This window comes from Hyperolius riggenbachi, chromosome 1, assembly GCF_040937935.1.
Source record: "Hyperolius riggenbachi isolate aHypRig1 chromosome 1, aHypRig1.pri, whole genome shotgun sequence".
Classification (NCBI taxonomy): Eukaryota; Metazoa; Chordata; class Amphibia; order Anura; family Hyperoliidae; genus Hyperolius; species Hyperolius riggenbachi.
In genome coordinates, this window is record NC_090646.1 from 94,503,313 (window position 1) to 94,523,982 (window position 20,670).

The following is a 20,670-nucleotide window of genomic DNA, read 5'->3' on the forward strand; positions in this document are numbered from 1 at the left end:
AACAATATGTACGTAATAAGAAAGATCTACTCACTGAGGCAGTCCTCGTAAAACAAGCAGGTAACAACTATTTACTGGAGATGGTCAGTGAGATGGAAATAATTTCAAAATGGTGCAAATTTTATGCTGATATTATGCAAATGCATGCAGCTAGAAATGAGCCAATACAAAAAACATCAGCTTACTATATTTGTTGGCTAACAAGCTGAATCCAGGGGCGTATCTGGGTAATATAGTGCTCATGGCAAACAATGAAATTGCGTTCACTCCTCCAGTCCCCCTTCCCCTTTAAACATAGCATCCTTTCTTGCATAAATTGGTTATGGTTGCCTGTGTTTTTTGGCTCATGAATAATAATGATATAGCCAAGTGGGCCCTATACACCTAAATTAAGTAGACATGTTCCACAGATAACAGAATTAATCTGATCTGAGTCTGAGTGACAGGGAGGCACAGGGGCAGGCATGGCGGTGCAACACAGGGGCAGGCATGGCGGTGCAACACAGGGGCAGGCATGGTCGCGCAACACAGGGTCAGGCCTGGTGGAGCAACACAGGGGCAGGCATGGCAGGGCAACACAGGGGCAGGCATGGCGGTGCAGCACAGGAGCAGGCATGGCGGAGCAGCACAGGGGCAGGCATAGCGAAGCAGCACAGGGGCAGGCATGGCGGTGCAACACAGGGGCAGGCATGGCGGTGCAGCACAGGAGCAGGCATGGCAGAGCAGCACAGGGGCAGGCATGGCAGAGCAGCACAGGGGCAGGCATGGCGGTGCAGCACAGGGGAAGGCATGGTGATGCAACACAGGGGCAGGCATGGTCACGCAACACAGGGGCAGGCATGGTCGCGCAACACAGGGGCAGGCATGGTCGCGCAACACAGGGGAAGGCATGGTCGCGCAACACAGGGGCAGGCATGGTCGCGCAACACAGGGGCAGGCATGGTCGCGCAACACAGGGGCAGGCATGGTCGCGCAACACAGGGGCAGGCATGGTCGCGCAACACAGGGGCAGGCATGGTCGCGCAACACTGGGGCAGGCATGGTCGCGCAACACAGGGGCAGGCATGGTCACGCAACACAGGGGCAGGCATGGTTGCGCAACACAGGGGCAGGCATGGTCACGCAACACAGGGGCTGGAATAGCAGCTCAACACAGGGGCAGGCATTGCGGTGCAACACATTGGCAGCATGGTGGTGCAGCACGGGGGCAGGCATGGCGGTGCAGCACAGGGGCAGGCATGGGGGAGCAGCACAGGGGCAGGCATGGCGGTGCAGCACAGGGGCAGGCATGGCGGAGCAACACAGGGGCAGGCATGGCGGAGCAGCACAGGGGCAGGCATGGCGAAGCAGCACAGGGGCAGGCATGGCGGAGCAGCACAGGGGCAGGCATGGCGGAGCAGCAAAGGGGCAGGCATGGCGGAGCAGCACAGGGGCAGGAATGGCGGAGCAGCACAGGGGCAGGCATGGCGGAGTAGCAAGGGGCAGGCATGGCGGAGTAGCAAGGGGCAGGCATGGCGGAGCAGCATTGGGGCAGGCATGGCGGAGCAGCACAGGGGCAGGCATGGCGGAGCAGCATAGGGGCAGGCATGGCGGAGCAGCACAGGGGCAGGCATGGTGAAGCAGCACAGGGGCAGGCATGGCGGAGTAGCACAGGGGCAGGCATGGAGGAGCAGCACAGACACAGGCATGGAGCTTATGGTGCTATGGTACCCATGGCATGAGCCATGCCTACACCCCTTTAGATACGCCACTGGCTGGATCTCAGCCTGTCACATCAGGAGAAGGTCTGTGGCACCTCTCTTCTAAATCACTTATAATGACAAAGCCACAACAGTACGTGGTTCCCACTCAGAGCCGGATCATCCACAAGGCAAACGTAGGCAGTTGCCTAGAGCAGGAGGAGAGTCTAGGGGCCCGGTAGAGCGTACATATGAAATCGCCGCCGGGAGATTTGGGTGCAGGGTAAAGCCAATACATATACGACTTACACTGCTCCTGTACAAGTCCCGGCTGCACTAATTACTTTTCGCCTAGGATGATGGAGAATTATGTAATTCAGCTTCCAGCTATTGCTGGCGGTTCTTCTGACGGCGGCGAAGTTACTCATGTGCGCTGCTATCGCCATGATTCCTATTACGGCCTATGGTGGTGCGGGCTGCACCCAAATCTCTTGCACTGTATTTGTCGTGTTCGCCTGGTGGATGCTACCTCCCACCAAATCTTACTAAAAAAGCCAGGTGACCATCAGCAGTGGGCAAAAATTGCTGTCTGGCCTAGGGCCTCATTTCATCGTAATCATTATCTGATCCCTCCTCATCTCTACGAAGATCAAATCTCTGGTTTGAGTGGAGCAGCTCTGTGAGTTTCTCTCCGAGTGTAATTTTTACATGTCACTGCTCACATTTCAGTGAACTATGCAGCATAAATAATGAAAAAGGAAAGCACTTACCACAGCTTTATCCCACACAATGGTCATTCTTTCCTCAATTCCATTCACTCCTTCCGGTATTAAAGTGAAGTTATCTTTGCCTATGGCTTTCTGTGCCGTGCTGTATGAACAGTGTCCACTTCCTGTCACCTGCAGGTCTCCACTGGAAGAAATGTCACACACACCTTCATGTTACTGTATGGCCATTTTCATGTACTGCATAGCTCCTTCAGCCAATCAGATTGCAATAGTTAAGTCTGAGGGGAAACAGAGAAGCAAAACAGGACAACCCAGCATGCCCTGCAACTTCCTTTTTGTGTACCAAATTTTGTGTGTACCAAATGAGTCAGGTAAACCATAGCTCCCAACTGTCCCTCTTTGGGAGCCCTGCCCCTCTTTCCTCCTCATGTGTCCCTCTTTTAGGACTTTGTCCCTCTTTCTATGTAAATATATATATTTCTCTACTAAAAAAATTGTGTTTGACTCTAAACTTTATTCCCAATCTTTAAATAGATAACTTTAAAATGTTAATATGAAGGAAAATAAACCAGGATAGAAAGCACCAGTGTGGTTTGAATTATAAAACAACATATTTTTCGTATGAAATCTTTATGGTATGCATGACTAGGGGGTGTGACGGGGCTTGATCAGGGGCGTGGCTTAAGTGTCCCTCTTTCTCATCTCAAAAAGTTGGGAGGTATGGTACTGAACATAAAAGTCCAAGAGTCTCGTACACTGAAGCTGTGCACACACGCTACATGAAACTCTGCCGACATGGCTGATAATGACCCCCTCTGCTGAGAATCTAATGTGTAGCAAGGGAGCTAACAAAATGTATGCATGTCTTTGCCATTTTGCTGGCCAAGCCCCCTTAACACCTCCCTAATGACTTATTTAAATGTCCTAACTTGAGGCGTTGTGCCTGTATTTTTTTGTTTTTTCCTGTAATTTACCCCTGTGCCCATGATTTAATCCAGTGCGCTCCCTCCTTCCCCTGTCTGACCATTGTCAGTATGCACACAGCTTATGCTGGTGTGTGCATGGTGCACATGGATGTATTGTGTTAGCTCCCTTGTGGGATTAGATTGATCTGTCCCAAGAGAGGACGTCAGGATCAGGGGCGTAACTAGAAATCACTGGGCCCCCCTGCAAAACTTTGAATGGGGCCTCCTCCTGCCAGGACAGAGCACTTGGGGAGGGATAGCGAACTTGGGGGCTGGATGTTGTACAGGAGGGCCAGCTGCACACTGAATAGGGACTGTCTACGATTCTTTGTCTGCAAAACTTTGTATGATTCCTAATCAGTGGCTGAGCAGATGCAGTCATTAAAACAATTGTGCAGATAGTAGAAAGCTTTTTATCTCCTTGTCCTTGTCAGTCTCTCAGGACAGGGCTCCCTGTGGCTTCTGGGCCCCCCTGCGGCTGCATCCCTTGCAGGGCCTATTGTTACGCCCCTGGTCAGGATGTGTGCTCCTAATCTCTTGATAGGTTTGATGCAATGAATGTTTGTATGTCTGCACGATGCATGTTACAGGGCCAGAGTTAGGACACCTATGAATACTGGGGAATCTCTGCGCAGTGTAGGTGACAATGCAAGAAAATGTATCCTTTTGTACCAAGACCCCGGCTTTTAACATAACTGTAAGGGCCCGTTTCCATTGATTAAGTGATGCAAATGCGGCTACCTAGCCACATCTCATCACTTCCGCTGGTGTTCGCATCACTTCCGCATATCCCCCAATGCGGAAGTGTATGGAGGGGACGGCGGGCGGCTGTGTGAGAATCTGCAGCATGCTGCAGATTCTCGGATCGTTCCGCACGCAGAGGAAACTGTTCCATTGCTGTACATTGGTTACAGGACACCCACGGTGCGATGCGGCTATGTAGCTGCATCGCACCGCATGTAATGGAAACGGGCCCTAAGGCTAGCAGTATTTCCTAGATTATTTATTTCTGTGATGAGTGTGTGAAGGGTTAACTGTCGTTGCCATTTTTCTGGCCAACCCCTTGTTAGCACCTCCCTAATAACTTATTTAAATGTCCTAACTTGAGGTCAGAGCCGGGACAAGGTCCTCCAGCACCCAAGGCTGAGACACCAAAGTGCGCCCCTCCATCCCTCTCACCCCAGCCGTCACACACTGATTCCTATTAGACTAAGAGGCTCCACAGGTCCCACAACCTCCCCAACACCTTAATCTCTAGTTATCTGGCTTGCAGTCACTGCTATGTATCCCCTTTTCTTATTTCTTTCTGCTTCAAACACAATTAGGAATGACAGCTGAATTAATTCTGCGCCCCCTCCTACACTGCGCCTGAGGCTGGAGCCTCTCCAGCCTATGCCTCGGCCCGGCCTTGCTTGAGGTGAAGTGCCTGGATTTATGTGGTTTTTCCTTGGAGGAGAGGAAATCTTGCAATACCCCCCGTCTGGCATTAGAAGCACTCCTTCCCTGCCTTTCAGTGTCCCAGCTCTGCCTCTCCCCGCCCCTTCACTGCCTCTCCCCTGCCTCTCTGTGCTCTGTGATGAGAAGCACAGAGCCAGTACTGCAGCGTTGTGATTCTAGGGTTGCGGCCATTTTTATTTTTGTAAATGAAACTAGTGCAGGAGCAGAAGCACCAGGGAGCGGTGGTGATGGACCCTACCTGATCCGGCTAGCCCCTGAGACCAGGTAGTGTTTATTTTTTTTTAAATACTTTGCCAGCTCGGGTTCTCTTTAAGTGAGCAACTGTGGTTTCCCATGATGCATCACTCCTGAACATGCAAATTATCTCTTCCTATTGGTTCTGGGTCAACATGCTCTTTGTGGGTATTCTGTTTAACAACAAAATGTGAATCCATGAATGTTTGAATAATATTTTTCTATACCCATTGTCATTTCTTATGGATGCAATCAGTACTTTCACCCCCTACCACAATTGCCCTAAAGTGGCAATTTGAAGCTCCCTTAACGTGAAAGGAGCTTTGGATCAGAACTGCCAAACAAACTATTTAGCAAAAAGAACCTTTTAAAATGGTTAAAGTGGAAATAGTTGTTGGAAACAAACATTGCTTAGTTTTCCATTAAAGCATGTGGCATTCTTCACTTTTAAGGGGGAAATGGTATACCAAAAACTGAACTTCCACTGTACTGTAGAACTCACCATGACAACATGGAGGTCAGGTAATCAGGAGTAGTGGGGTCTGGACTCAGAGGGGGAGACGTGACAAAGGCAGCAGCTTTTGCCCAGTTTTTGCTCCAGTAATGAGTTCCGTCAGTCCCTAAACTGGCAGTGATTGGTTCTCCGAACACTATTGCCCCTGAAATCAAAAACAGCTGGTTAGATCATCATCTTACACAAGCCATTTGGGGATAAATGGATGGTAACAGGATATCACAATAGGATATATATACAAATTCTAGACATAATGAAGTGGTATAAACAAATGTCTACATTTTCCACTTAAAGGATACCAGATGTGAAAATAGTAAGAGAAACTTTTAGGCATAATGCAGGGGCAGAAAGGAGAACGGGAGGGGGAGCGAAAGGCATTAGTACAGGTGATAGTATATGCCTGCTCCCCAGAGCAGACACATACTATCACCTGTCCTAATGCCTTTCGCCACCCCCCCCCCCCCGTTTTCCTTTCTGCCCCCTGCATTATGCCTAAAAGCCCCCCGGAACCCTCTTCCAGGTCGCTGGAGTCAGGCTTTACTGTGCAGGCGCTGGTCGGCTGTTCGCATCCTACAGCATCCGCTCATGACCAGGAGAGCTTTGCACATGCGTATGATGTCATGACATTGTGACATCATATGCATGCGCAGAGCGCTCCTGGGCATGGGTGCACGCTGTGGAGTGCGCGCAGCCTGGCCAACACCTGTGCAGTAATGCCTGACTACATGAAAACTTTATATTTAGAAAGGTTTCAGCAAGACCCCACTAGGGGGGCACTGCAAGAGATCCTGACAGCCTTTGTAAACAGTAATATTATTATTATTATTATGTCTTTATATAGTACTGACATTCTCAGAAGTGCTTCACAGAGTACATCAAACAACCTGTGCCATTAACTGAGGCAATTACTACTGAATTTTACTATGGGCCCACTGTACTATCCCTAGCATAGTTTGGGAATTTTTTTTCAGCTAGAATAAAATAATTACTAAAAAATCTACTCCACAAAAAAGCCTAATTTGTGGCGAAAAAAACAAGATATAGATCATTTAGGTGTGATAAGTTATAATAAAGTTATTGGCTCATGAATGAGAGGAATGATGAAATGGAGTGGTGAAAATTGCTTGCGTCTATAAAGTCAAAACAGCCAGGGGCTGAAGTGGTTTAAAAATACAGGACTGTATTACATTTGTTTCTTAACCACTTAACGACCGCCTAACGTCGGCGGGTCGTTAGTGGTATAGCATGGAAACGGCCGCTCGATCGAGCGGCCTTTCCATGCCAGTTCACGGAGGCTGTCTCCGTGAACAGCCGGAGAGCCGCCGATCGCGGCTCGCCCGCGAAATGTAAACACGCGGGGAAGAAATCCCGGCTGTTTACATCATACGGCGCTGCTGCGCAGCAGCGCCATAAGGCAGATCGGCAATCCCTGGCCTCTGATTGGCCGGGGATCGCCGGCATATGATAGGCTAAAGCCTATCCTAGGATGCGCAGGACGGACTTCCGTCCTGCGCATTACGGATGAAGAGGGAGAGGGAGGTGAGCGGAGGGAGGGCGGAAATGGCTGCGGAGGAGGGCTTTGAGGAGCCCCCCCGCTACTCCGTAATAGACGGGCGGCGATCAGACCCCCCCCCAGCAGGACATCTCCCTAGTGGGGAAAAAAGGGGGGAAGTCTGATCGCCCAGCCAGAATCCTGATCGGTGCTGCGGGCTGTAGAGCCCACGCAGCACTGATGATGAGAAAACCCGCTGGTCCTTAAGTGGTTAAGCTTTAACTGGAGTTCTGCTTTATGTCCTAATGTCGAGCTGAATGAGTGATGATGTTACCTTTCTTCCTGGCCTGTGCAATGACATCGGCGGCGCTTTTGCTCATCACTTTGGTAATGTACACTGGACAGTTGATTTGACTGGCTATAGCTATAGCTCGGAACACTGCCTCAGATTCCAGCTAAAGGGAGAAGAAAAGCAAATGTAGTTACAAAGCAAAAACTAAACCAGGGGCATAACTAGAAATCACTGGGCACCCCTGCAAAACTTTGAAGGGGCCCTCCCCATTCCAGGTATCAGTGGCGTAGCTAGTACATAGTTTATGGGCACTGGGCACTGAGACAAATTCATAGGGCTTGATTCACAAAAGAGTGCTAACTGTTAGCACGGCCGTTTTCGCGCGAATTTTCGGGCAAAACGATAACGTTGACGCACGCAAACGCGAAAACATTATCGATTTTGCGTGAAAATTCGTGTTTGCGTGCGAAAACGTTATCTTTTCGCGCAAAAAAACACGATCGCACGCAATGTGAAAATCCGCGCGAAAACGGCGGTGCTAAGAGTTAGCACTGCTTTGTGAATCGGGCCCTTAAGGTGGAGTAACTCAAGAAAGTTATTGGTGAATCCATCAAGTGCAACCTGGGCCCCCTCTTCTCCAGGGCTCCATAGCAGCTGCTATGGCTATTGCTACTCCCTTGCCAGGTATAGGTGACCCCAGTATAGCCAGGGATAGGTGCGCCCAGTATAGCCAGGTTTAGGTGCTTCAGTATAGCCAGGTATAGGTGACCACTGTATAGGCAGGTATAGGTGACCCCAGTATAGCCAGGGATAGGTGCGCCCAGTATAGCCAGGTTTAGGTGCTTCAGTATAGCCAGGTATAGGTGACCACTGTATAGGCAGGTATAGGTGACCCCAGTATAGCCAGGGATAGGTGCGCCCAGTATAGCCAGGTTTAGGTGCGCCCAGTATAGCCAGGTATAGGTGCCCACAGTATAGGCAGGCATAGGTGCCCCCAGTATAGCCAGGTATAGATGCCCCCAGTATAACCAGGTATGGGTGCCCCCAGTATAGCCAGGTATAGGTGCCCCTAGTATATTTCGATATGTTAATATGAAGGAAAATGCACCGGGGTAGAAAGGACCAGTTTGGTTTGAATTATAAAACAACATATTTTCCTTATGAAATCATTTTGGTATGCGTGATAAGGGGTGTGCTGGGGGCATGGCTACTGGCATGGCTTAAATGTGCATCTAAGCTTAGAGGGATATGGAGGCTCCCATATTTATTTCCTTTTAAACACTACCAGTTGCCTGGCTGTCCTGCTGATCCTCTGCCTGCAAATGATGGGTCGTCAGACCCGCCCACAGTTCGGCCGTTCTGCCGACAGTTTGCCAGTGTGTGCAGTCTGTAGGCAGGCTAATAAGGCTGGTTTTGACTGATCCACTCGGCGGATCTGTTGCATTACCCGTTTTTACCACAGGGTAGTGCTAAAGCAATGAAAGTCTGGGGGACATTTCATACCCCATGCGATGCACTGTGAGCATCGCATCTGACGCAAAAGCATCAGTGCGTTATGGGTCAACAAGTCATGTAAGTCAATGGCGCCACAGATATTTTCAAATGTTTCATATTTCCGCCACAGGAAGTGAGCGCTAGAGAGCCTTACTTATGATATGATTTGCTGCCAAGAATTACATGAAGGCTCATTTCCACAGGTATCTATAAAGCCTGTTTTTAGCATTGCGGTTCAAGACGATCATCCGATCGCACCACAACTAAATTGCTGACTGCTAACGTGAAACTGGCCTGAACGTTATGTGCTTTACTGCATATATCTATTATTTTCCTTTCTGAGGAAGGCCTTTATGACTTCTATGGCTATCATTCATAAAAGTGTTGTCGGTAACCAAAATCCATGCAGGAGAATACCGCTGTCGGTATTTCAGCCTTCTGGGTGGTCATTTATAAAAATGTTTCTAGTTGCGATAGGAGTGCGGAGATATCCCGCTGTAGGCTAGCGGTAGGCGGGCGGTAGGCATGCGGAAACAGGAGAAGCTGGCCGAGTCCCTCAGTGCGGTGTTCTCTCTTCTGCTGCTTGGGAGGTCTGTCCCATTCACTTGCATGTACTCCGCATGCTTATCGCTACATCCAGGGGAGCGGTAATCCCCGTCCGCATACTGCTTGTGTTAATTTTTATGAATTGACATTATGTTACATTTCCACATAGAATCACCGCACAATGCGGTAATTTATCGCTCTGCTTGGGAATTTCAGCTTCGCATGCGGAAACAGCCTTTATAAATACACATTTTGCTCAGTGCTCGGTAAAGTCGGCTGTTTTTAGCATTTCCGCATGCGGGAACGCTTTATGAATGATAGCCTATGTGTCCCCCCTATTATGGCAGACTAGTATGCTGTTTTTGTTTCAATTTTGTTAATGTAAATGTATATTTTCATTGGCAAACTGTTTTAATAGCAAACTGAGGTGTTTTGGAGTGAGCCGTGCAGTAAGGGCTTGTGGAGACATAGCTGGTGAGGAGATGGGCGAGCAGCATGGCCGCCTCAGTGAAGGCTTGTAGCTGGTGAGGAGATGGGCGAGCAGCATGGGCGCCTCAGTAAAGGCTTGTGGAGACATAGCTGGTGAAGAGACGGGAGAGCAGAACGGCCGCCTCAGTGAAGGCTTGTAGAATCATAGCTGGTGAGGAGATGGGCGAGCAGCATGGCCGCCTCAGTGAAGGCTTGTAGAATCATAGCTGGTGAGGAGATGGGCGAGCAGCATGGCCGCCTCAGTGAGGCTTGTGGAGACATAGCTGGTGAAGAGACGGGAGAGCAGAATGGCCGCCTCAGTGAAGGCTTGTGGAGACTTAGCTGGTGAGGAGATGGGCGAGCAACATGACCACCTCAGTGAGGCTTGTGGAGACATAGCTGGTGAAGAGATGGGCGAGCAGCATGGCCGCCTCAGTGAAGGCTTGTGGAGACATAGCTGGTGAGGAGATGGGCGAGCAACATGACCACCTCAGTGAGGCTTGTGGAGACATAGCTGGTGAAGAGATGGGCGAGCAGCATGGCCGTCTCAGTGAGGCTTGTAGAGACATACCTGGTGAGGAGATGGGCGAGCAAATGGCCGCCTCAGTGAGGCTTGTGGAGACATAGTTGGTGAGGAGATGGGCGAGCAGCATGGCTGCCTCAGTGAGGCTTGTGGAGACGTAGCTGATGAGGAGACGGGAGAGCAGCATGGCCGCCTCAGTGAAGGCTTGTGGAGACATAGCTGGTGAGGAGATGGGCGAGCAGCATGGCCGCCTCAGTGAGGGCTTGTGGAGACATAGCTGGTGAGGAGATGGGCGAGCAGCATGGCCGCCTCAGTGAGGCTTGTGGAGACGTAGTTGGTGAGGAGATGGGCGAGCAGCATGGCCGCCTCAGTGAGGCTTGTGGAGACATAGCTGGTGAGGAGACAGGTGAGCAGCATGGCCGCCTCAGTGAGGGCTTGTGGAGACGTAGCTGATGAGGAGACGGGAGAGCAGCATGGCCGCCTCAGTGAGGGCTTGTGGAGACATAGCTGGTGAGGAGATGGGCGAGCAGCATGGCCGCCTCAGTGAGGCTTGTGGAGACGTAGTTGGTGAGGAGATGGGCAAGCAACATGGCCGCCTCAGTGAGGCTTGTGGAGACGTAGTTGGTGAGGAGATGGGCGAGCAGCATGGCCGCCTCAGTGAGGCTTGTGGAGACGTAGCTGATGAGGAGACGGGAGAGCAGCATGGCCGCCTCAGTGAAGGCTTGTGGAGACATAGCTGGTGAGGAGATGGGCGAGCAGCATGGCCGCCTCAGTGAGGGCTTGTGGAGACATAGCTGGTGAGGAGACGGGAGAGCAGCATGGCTGCATCAGTGAAGGCTTGTGGAGACATAGCTGGTGAGGAGACAGGTGAGCAGCATGGCCGCCTCAGTGAGGGCTTGTGGAGACATAGCTGGTGAGGAGACAGGTGAGCAACATGGCCGCCTCAGTGAGGGCTTGTGGAGACATAGCTGGTGAGGAGACAGGTGAGCAACATGGCCGCCTCAGTGAAGGCTTGTGGAGACACTGCTGGTGAGGAGATGGGCGAGCAGCATGGCCGCCTCATTGAGGGCTTGTGGAGACATAGCTGGTGAGGAGATGGGCGAGCAGCATGGCTGCCTCAGTGAAGGCTTGTAGAGACATTGCTGGTGAGGAGATGAGTGAGTATCATGGCCACCTCAGTGAAGGCTTTTGGAGACATAGCTGGTAAGGAGATGGGCGAGCAGCATGGCCGCCTCAGTGAAGGCTTGTGTAGACATAGCTGGTGAGGAGATTGGTGAGTAGCATGGCCACCTCAGTGAAGACTTGTGGAGAAAGCTGGTGAGGAGATAGGCGAGCAACATGGCCACCTCAGTGAAGGCTTGAGGAGACATAGCTGATGAGGAGATGGGCGAGCAGTATGGTCGCCTCAGTGAAGGCTTGTGGAGACATAGCTGGTGAGGAGATGGGCGAGCAACATGGCCACCTCAATGAAGGCTTGAGGAGACATAGCTGATGAGGAGATGGGCGAGCAGCATCGCCGCCTCACTGAAGGCTTGTGGAGACATAGCTGGTGAGGAGATGGGCGAGCAACATGGCCGCCTCAGTGAAAGCATTCTCCTCCTCCTCAGAGTTTGCTTGAATCTAACACACTCTGGTCTTTCAAGGACACAATGCTGATCTTTTTAGCCCACGGGGCCTCAATAATTCAGTGTTTTAAGGTTTAACCAACGCACGCTAAAATGAAAACCAGCCAGCAATCGCCAACCCTGAATAATCACGTCTCAGAATTGTGCGCTCATAAAACCATCCCAAACTTTCAGTTACTGAGATCCAACAGCGTACGCTATACAGAAATATCAACTGCTCACAGCAAGTTTCACACAAAATAGTAAATGGCATCATAAATACGCCACAGGAATACTGTAGCTTCTTTTGGGTAGGTGTACACAAGTGCTTCAGCAGCAGCTTCTGAAGCAGCTCAGCCTCAGCACGACGCGGCCTGAATTAGAGGCAATTGGCTGCTGCTAACAGCCCTATGCTTGTGTACATCAGTATTTCCAGGCAATTTCCAGAACGGCATGTTCTCTTCACACCCACTGCACTTTGTAAGGAATCGCCAGCGAACCAGAGCAGCTTCGAAGCTGCTGCTCTCCACTAGGGATGGTCAATGAGAGAAAATAATTTCAAGTTGATGCGGGAGTATGCACATTTTGTATGCAAATTTATGCAGCTTAAAAATGAACCAGTCAAATCCTGCTGAGGTAATATTCAATTGGTCCATTTTCAAGCTACATAAGGGCCAGTTTTAGGGGAAAACCAATTACGTTAACTTGCCGCAAAGCACCTCAGTGAACATGGCCTCAGATATATTTCTGCAGAAAGCAATAAAAGAACCTTTAAAGTGCTTAACATACCTCTTCCGGTCGGCTAAGTGCGTGACCTTCCGGACCAGTGATGCCCATTTCTAGGATCCGTTTTTGTTCCTAGTAAATACAAATGTAATGCTGTAATGTGAATTATTTCTTCGAGTTATAATGTATAGCAGAAAAAAAGCAAATGGTGTATAATGTACAAGCCATGAATTACAAACTCCTAAAAACAAAAGCAATACCTTTATGGAAGAAATGCAATTGTGTGCCACTTCCTGCTGTTGTGACATAAAGGCCCATATCCTATTAACATTTTCTTGAGTTTCCTCCAAGGAGATATTTTCAAATCTTACTAATAAACTAACTTTAAAGCTCTCACCATGGGAGAAAATACTGCATGTATATTAAGATTGATATTTATAGTTTTATCTGCTTTTTAGTCAATTGCTTAGCCCTGAAAAGTTATTTTTTGCTAAGATTAAAAAAAATGTCTTTTGGGAGAAAACTCAGGAGAAAAAGTTAATTGGACAAAGTCCAAAATATGTAACTGGTTGTGTCATTACACAGATTACTAGATGGATAGAACATACCATACATCCTATACTAGACCATCATCTGTGAAATGGATTATAGGAGGCCAACCCTGTTTGAAGAGGAATTTTATCAAAAGATAGAAGTGGGGGGAATAAACCAATACATTGCAATGTGAGAAGTTAAAAAATAGAACATAGATCAATACATGATTGATACTCGCTGTGTAATTTGTGTTGTTTGATCCACTGTGAGCCTGTGGGTCATCATGTTTACTACTGGCAGACATGAAAAAAAGACAGGCAACTGGTATTGTTTAAATGGAAATAAATATGGCAGCCTCCATATCCCTCTTAGTCCAGGTGTCCTTTAAAGGAATCTAGAGCTTACAAAAACCAAAAGATTTATACATACCTGGGGCTTCCTCCAGCCCCATCCACTTGGATCGCTCCCGCACCACCGTCCTCCGATGTCTGCAGCGCCGGTATCGGGCCCCCGCACTTCCGTCAGTCGGGGCCAGTCGAGAAGTGCGCTCTTTGTGTATCTCTCCTACAGCTGCTGGAGAGATGAGTAGAGGGCGCACTTCTCTTACGCCAGACTGGCCCCGACTGACGGAAGTGCGGGAACCCGGTACTGGCGCTGCAGACATCGGAGGACGGTGGTGGGGGAGCGATCCAAGCGGATGGGGCTGGAGGAAGCCCCAGGTATGTATAAATCTTTTGTTTTTTGTGAGCTCTGGTACACTTTAGTGTAGAAATGAATAAATGTCATAAAATAGTCTATACAGAGAATCCCCTTTAGCAGGAGTGGCCAAAATAAAGATAAATCATTAAATATAATTAATTTTTTTTTTATATTTGCTCAGACATTCCCTTTAAATGGCCGTACATTTAAGCCCGTTGGTTGTTTGGAAATGTACTGCTCTCATAATACCAACATGAATGCTAAAGGCCTCTACCTCACACTTTACATGCAAACTTTGCAATGATTATGTCAACTGTCCCTTCACAGCAGGGCAGATACAACAGCTAGAGTTGAGCTGAAATTTTCGAAATTTCGCATTACTAAAATTACGCATGCGAAATTTGCGATTACGATGCGAAATTACAGTAGCGTAATTGCCATTAAAATCGTAATTGAAAATACCGTAAGCGTAATTTTCAACGCGTAATTTCGCGTTTCGTTCATGCCGTAATTTCGCATTCAACGCTACCGTAATTTCGCGTTAAACCGTAACGCTCCGTATAATATAAAAAAGCCGCCGACTTTAAGGGTTAATAGCAAAGCCCCCTTAAATGCTAAGAGCCTCAAATTTGGAGAATATATTAAGGAGATCAGGCGGAATAAGAGGAAAAAAATGTTTTTCAAAAAGACCTTATAGTTTTTGAGAAAATCGATGTTAAAATTTCAAAGGAAAAATGTAAACATTTAAAAACCCGCCGACTTTAACGGTTAATAGCAAAGCCTGCTTAAAGTTTAGGAACACCAAATTCCCAGGGTATATTAAGGGGATCAGTGGGAATAAGAGGAACATTTTTTTTTTCAAAAAGACCTTATAGTTTTTGAGAAAATCGATTTTTAAGTTTCAAGGGCGAAAATGTCTTTTAAATGCAGAAAATGTCAGTTTTTTTTGCACAGGTAACAATAGTGTATTATTTTCATAGATTCCCCCAAGTGGGAAGAATTTTACTTACTTCGTTCTGAGTGTGGGAAATATAAAAAAAAAACGACGTGGGGTCCCCCCTCCCAGACCTCTTTAACCCCTTGTCCCCCATGCAGGCTGGGATAGCCAGAATGCGGAGCACCGGCCGCGTGGGGCTCCGCACCCTGACTATACCAGCCCGCATGGTCCATGGATTGGGGGGTCTCGGAAGGGGAGGGGCAGCCAAGCTTTCCCCTCCCCCTCCGAGCCCTTGTCCAATCCAAGGACAAGGGGCTCTTCTCCACCTCCGATGGGCGGTGGAGGTGGAGGCCGCGATTTCCTGGGGGGGAGGTTCATGGTGGAATCTGGGAGTCCCCTTTAAAAAGGGGTCCCCCAGATGCCCACCCCCCCTCCCAGGAGAAATGAGTATAGAGGTACTTGTACCCCTTACCCATTTCCTTTAAGAGTTAAAAGTAAATAAACACACAAACACTTAGAAAAAGTATTTTAATTGAACAAAAAACATAACCACGAAAAAAGTCCTTTAATATTCTTAATTAACCATTAATACTTACCTGTCCCTTTAAATAAATGATCCCTCGAAATAGCCTCGAAAATGTTCTATCAGTTACAATGTAACAAAGTTATTACAATGTAACAACTTTGTTACATTGTAACTACGCCGCACCCGACGTCACTCGACGCTCAGCCGCCGCAGCAGTTACGCGTCCGTGCAGGACGCTAAGTCCCCGCAGCTCCCGCTGTCCACCCCGCCCACATCTGTCACCCACATGTCACCTACATGTGAGTGACATGTGGGTGACATGTGGGAGAGGCGGGGAGGGCAGCGGAGCCGGCGGGGACTTAGCGTCCTGCACGGAGTCCGGACCCGACAGAGCTCTGAGCTATATAGCTCAGAGCTCTGAGAAGCATCTTTGTATTTTGGCTCCAAGGAGCCCCATTGGTCCTTAGCAGACCAATGGGGTTCCTTTTGATTTAATGGAACCCTATTGGTCTGCTAAGGACCAATGGGGCTCCTTGGAGCCAAAATACAAAGATGCTTCTCAGAGCTCTGAGCTATATAGCTCAGAGCTCTGTCGGGTCCGTGCGGCGGGTGAGCGGCGGGTGACGTCGGGTGCGGCGTAGTAACAATGTAACAAAGTTGTTACATTGTAATAACTTTGTTACATTGTAACTGATAGAACATTTCCGAGGCTATTTCGAGGGATCATTTATTTAAAGGGACAGGTAAGTATTAATGGTTAATTAAGAATATTAAAGGACTTTTTTCGTGGTTATGTTTTTTGTTCAATTAAAATACTTTTTCTAAGTGTTTGTGTGTTTATTTACTTTTAACTCTTAAAGGAAATGGGTAAGGGGTACAGGTACCTCTATACTCATTTCTCCTGGGAGGGGGGGTGGGCATCTGGGGGACCCCTTTTTAAAGGGGACTCCCAGATTCCACCATGAACCTCCCCCCCAGGAAATCGCGGCCTCCACCTCCACCGCCCATCGGAGGTGGAGAAGAGCCCCTTGTCCTTGGATTGGACAAGGGCTCGGAGGGGGAGGGGAAAGCTTGGCTGCCCCTCCCCTTCCGAGACCCCCCAATCCATGGACCATGCGGGCTGGTATAGTCAGGGTGCGGAGCCCCACGCGGCCGGTGCTCCGCATTCTGGCTATCCCAGCCTGCATGGGGGACAAGGGGTTAAAGAGGTCTGGGAGGGGGGACCCCACGTCGTTTTTTTTTAATATTTCCCACACTCAGAACGAAGTAAGTAAAACTCTTCCCACTTGGGGGAATCTATGAAAATAATACACTATTGTTACCTGTGCAAAAAAAACTGACATTTTCTGCATTTAAAAGACATTTTCGCCCTTGAAACTTAAAAATCGATTTTCTCAAAAACTATAAGGTCTTTTTGAAAAAAAAAATGTTCCTCTTATTCCCACTGATCCCCTTAATATACCCTGGGAATTTGGTGTTCCTAAACTGTAAGCAGGCTTTGCTATTAACCGTTAAAGTCGGCGGGTTTTTAAATGTTTACATTTTTCCTTTGAAACTTTAACATCGATTTTCTCAAAAACTATAAGGTCTTTTTGAAAAAAAAAATTTTTCCTCTTATTCCGCCTGATCTCCTTAATATATTCTCCAAATTTGAGGCTCTTAGCATTTAAGGGGGCTTTGCTATTAACCCTTAAAGTCGGCGGCTACCTAACATTGATACATGCGTCAACTTTTCCGCTTCGGGAGCATGACCATACGCATTAATTTCATAATAACCGTTGCAATGCAAAAATTACGCGAAAATTACGGTTACGTGAAATTTCGCGAAATCCTTCTTCATTACGATTATGTACTTACGGCCATAAACGTAATTACACTAATTACGCGAAATTTCGCGAAATCGTAATTACTCCATTACGCTCATCTCTAACAACAGCTCACTATGCATCCATGTGTTCTCCCCCATGTGGTGAGTCAGGTTGTACATCAGCAGCATACTAGCCAATGAAAGGCCAGATTCCTGGAGCAGATGCCCACAACCTCTCTGAAGACATGATGCCCCGTTCAATTAGTGATGGCCTTGCTCAGAGGTCATTCAGTATGGATTCCTTCCTGCTGCTCTACCACCACCCCAGCAGCACCTACTCTGAATACATGGGTCATAGGCAAGAAGCAATCGGTGGTTCATCACTCACCAGCTCCATGACTCCAGCCAGGCTGTAATAACTACAATTCCCAGAAGACACCACTGCTGGGTGATCACATCAGAAGCAGGAAGGACCTCCTACCCAGACACTTATCTTTCTGCTATGTCTACACAAAGTATTAGTCCTGCAATGATTTATGGGTAGCATGAATCCATTTGATGCCATCTTGATCTTCAATAAACCATAAAATGCTTTGCAGCTTAAGTACTGATGCAGAATGTGAATTGGGTTCATTAAAGATGCAGGTGAAGCACTAAAGAGCTACGATTCACCTTTAGGGAACGGGATTATTTGACATCCAATGAATCAAGAGGAAGAGAAGCAAGAGAACCCAGAGGATATAATTACAAATACTTCTGGCTGTCTGTAAGCAAGCAGTGCCCGGAATAATGATGTGATCCAGAAATACATCTGCCCAGTGAGATAACTCAAGCCAAGCGGATATTCTCTTCTAAAAATAACCACACAATCTGTGGCAGACAAGCACATTTCTTCATGTGGGCCTATAGTATACATGTAAATGATGTTGTAATTTGCAGTCCTAATAGCATTTGCTAAAAAGGTGAAGAAATAATAAAAGTGCACAAAGACTGGTGGGTAGTCACATGACTTTCCAGGTCTGCCTGAACGTCTGTCCCCATGAACCATGTGACCAATCTTGCTTGCAAGACTTTACAATGCATGGGAGGGAGAGGAGGAGATGCCGCCAATGGATGTTTGTACAGGACGCTTGTTACATTTAAGGGGTCCATGTGAGATGGCCCCCCAATGCGAGTTGTCTTTTGGCTTATGTTTTTAAAAGTGGATGCTGTCAGCATATTTTAATAAAGATTTTTATGTGGGAAGCTAAACCTAAAATCTCTTTTATTTCCACATTGGGCATATATGGGACCATTGCCACAGAGGATACATATAAACTGTGATTGGTGTTTCTGAGTTGGAGTCGGAGAAGTTAGTGTTCCTGTAAGCCACAGTGAGAGCTTTATGCGCTGAACGATTCAGGTCACCTGCGATTTGGTGGGCTCAGTTGTGTCCCGCGTGATGGGCACAAAAGTTATGTGGTGAAATAACTGTCTGAAGATTTGTGCGCTGGATTTGGGAATTGTGGAGGATTAAGTTTTGTTTACTCTTAAGGCCTGGTTCACATTAGCGTTCCCTGTCCGGATCCGCCTGATCGGATCCGGACCGTATACTGTACAAACGGAACGTACGTTCCGCATAGCAATGCAAAGTCTATGCGGACGTTCACATGCATACGTTCCGTACAGAACGGAGCCGAATCGGATCCAGACACTTTTCCAACATGCGCTATTTTTCGGGTCCGGATCATCCGGTCCACGCACCCGGACCGGAGCCTGACTGCACCATCCGGAAATAGAAACCTATGGGGAATGGAAAGCACAGAACACCCAGGATACAAACACCTGACGTTCTACCCCACTTCCTATGCGTATTCTAGCGGCCATTTTGGATGGGGACACATGGGCAGCAGTGGAGCAGCAGTGACTAACGTGCAGGAGCTGTTTGGCAGTATGTCGGAGGTGGAGGTGAGGCCTAAACAGCGGAGGACCTGATTCTACAGGTGCACCTTCTGCTCACCCCAACAATTTTATTAGTAATTTCGCTGTTTTTACCACACGGATCCGGATGGCAGCCTGATACATTCCTGATGCAAACGGACCCGATCCAAATCGGAACCGTACGATTCCGATCCGGATCAGGTCCTAATCCGATCCGGATCTGGTCCGTTTGCATGCCAAAACGCAAATGTGAACGGGCCTTACAGATAGGCCCATATGTAATTTATTTTTCAGTACTTTGCAATTGGAAAAAAAAAATCAAAATTAACGTAGATGGTAAAGTTCTGTCAAAAGTATTTACTGTATTTTCTTCTTCCTGTTGGTTTAAACAGCATTTTATCGACAAGGTGTAAAAATATCACTCAATGGGACAGTGTGCTTTTGTTTTTATGAAAAGACACAGGTCCATATGCAATTAACTTTTTCCCCTTAGTTTGCCCCTAGGAGATATTTCCAAAATTGTCAATAAAATGCCTTGATAGTACTTTTTTGCCTACTTTTGGTACTTCTTCAATTGCAATGTGCTAAAAATTTATTTTAAATAGAAGATGAAATATTATCTCCTAGGAGAAAACTAAGGAAAAAAGTTAATTGCATATGAGCCACAGTTTGAGTAAGCAAAACTGCATCATCCTCCTCCAATCAACTCCCTTTAACCACCCTGGCGTTCTGATTAAATCGCCAGGGTGGCTGCGGGAGGGTTTTTTTTAAATAAAAAAAAAACTATTTCATGCAGCCAACTGAAAGTTGGCTGCATGAAAGCCCACTAGAGGGCGCTCCGGAGGCGATCTTCCGATCGTCTCCGGCGCCCAGAATAAACAAGGAAGGCCGCAATGAGCGGCCTTCCTTGTTTTGCCTATATCGTCGCCATAGCGACGAGCGGAGTGACGTCATCGACGTCAGCCGACGTCCTGACGTCAGCCGCCTCCGATCCAGCCCTTAGCGCTGGCCGGAACTTTTTGTTCCGGCTACGCTGGGCTCAGGCGGCTGGGGGGACCCTCTTTCGCCACTGCTCGCGGCGAATCGCCGCAGAGCGGCGGCGATCAGGCAGCACACGCGGCTGGCAAAGTGCCGGCTGCGTGTGCTGCTTTTTATTTCATTAAAATCGGCCCAGCAGGGCCTGAGCGGCAGCCGCTGGCGGTGTTGGACGAGCTGAGCTCGTCCAGACCGCTCAGCTGGTTAAAAAAATGACAGATGGGTAGATTTGTTGGACAACAATTTAGAAATTACTTTTAACCCGTTCCACTCCACTCTCGAACTTGGAATAACTCCATGATCGATTGTATGGTCGATCGGCATGGCAAACTCTTTCATAGATACAATTGCAACTAGTTTTGATACAATCGCAAGTCGGATTCTTTAATGCTGTGAATCAATTAACCACAATCTTTTCTTTTCATCTGGATGATCTTTTTAGAAAAGAAAATATAATTGTTCAATAAAAATTGCAACATTAATGGGCAC

General features: G+C 48.0%; 1 protein-coding gene across 3 annotated transcripts in view; it reads right to left on the reverse strand.

Moving 5' to 3' along the window:
• CRMP1 (collapsin response mediator protein 1) overlaps positions 1 to 20,670 on the reverse strand; it is a 105,186-nt gene that overhangs the window by 20,476 nt on the left and 64,040 nt on the right. For all 3 annotated transcript variants that reach the window (XM_068277051.1, XM_068277043.1, XM_068277057.1), the window contains exons 7-10: positions 12,787 to 12,855; positions 7,405 to 7,525; positions 5,567 to 5,723; positions 2,450 to 2,591 (exon numbers count right to left, since the gene is read on the reverse strand). In XM_068277051.1, coding sequence (XP_068133152.1) covers positions 2,450 to 2,591; positions 5,567 to 5,723; positions 7,405 to 7,525; positions 12,787 to 12,855 — 489 coding nt within the window. The remainder of the gene's footprint in view (positions 1 to 2,449; positions 2,592 to 5,566; positions 5,724 to 7,404; positions 7,526 to 12,786; positions 12,856 to 20,670) is intronic.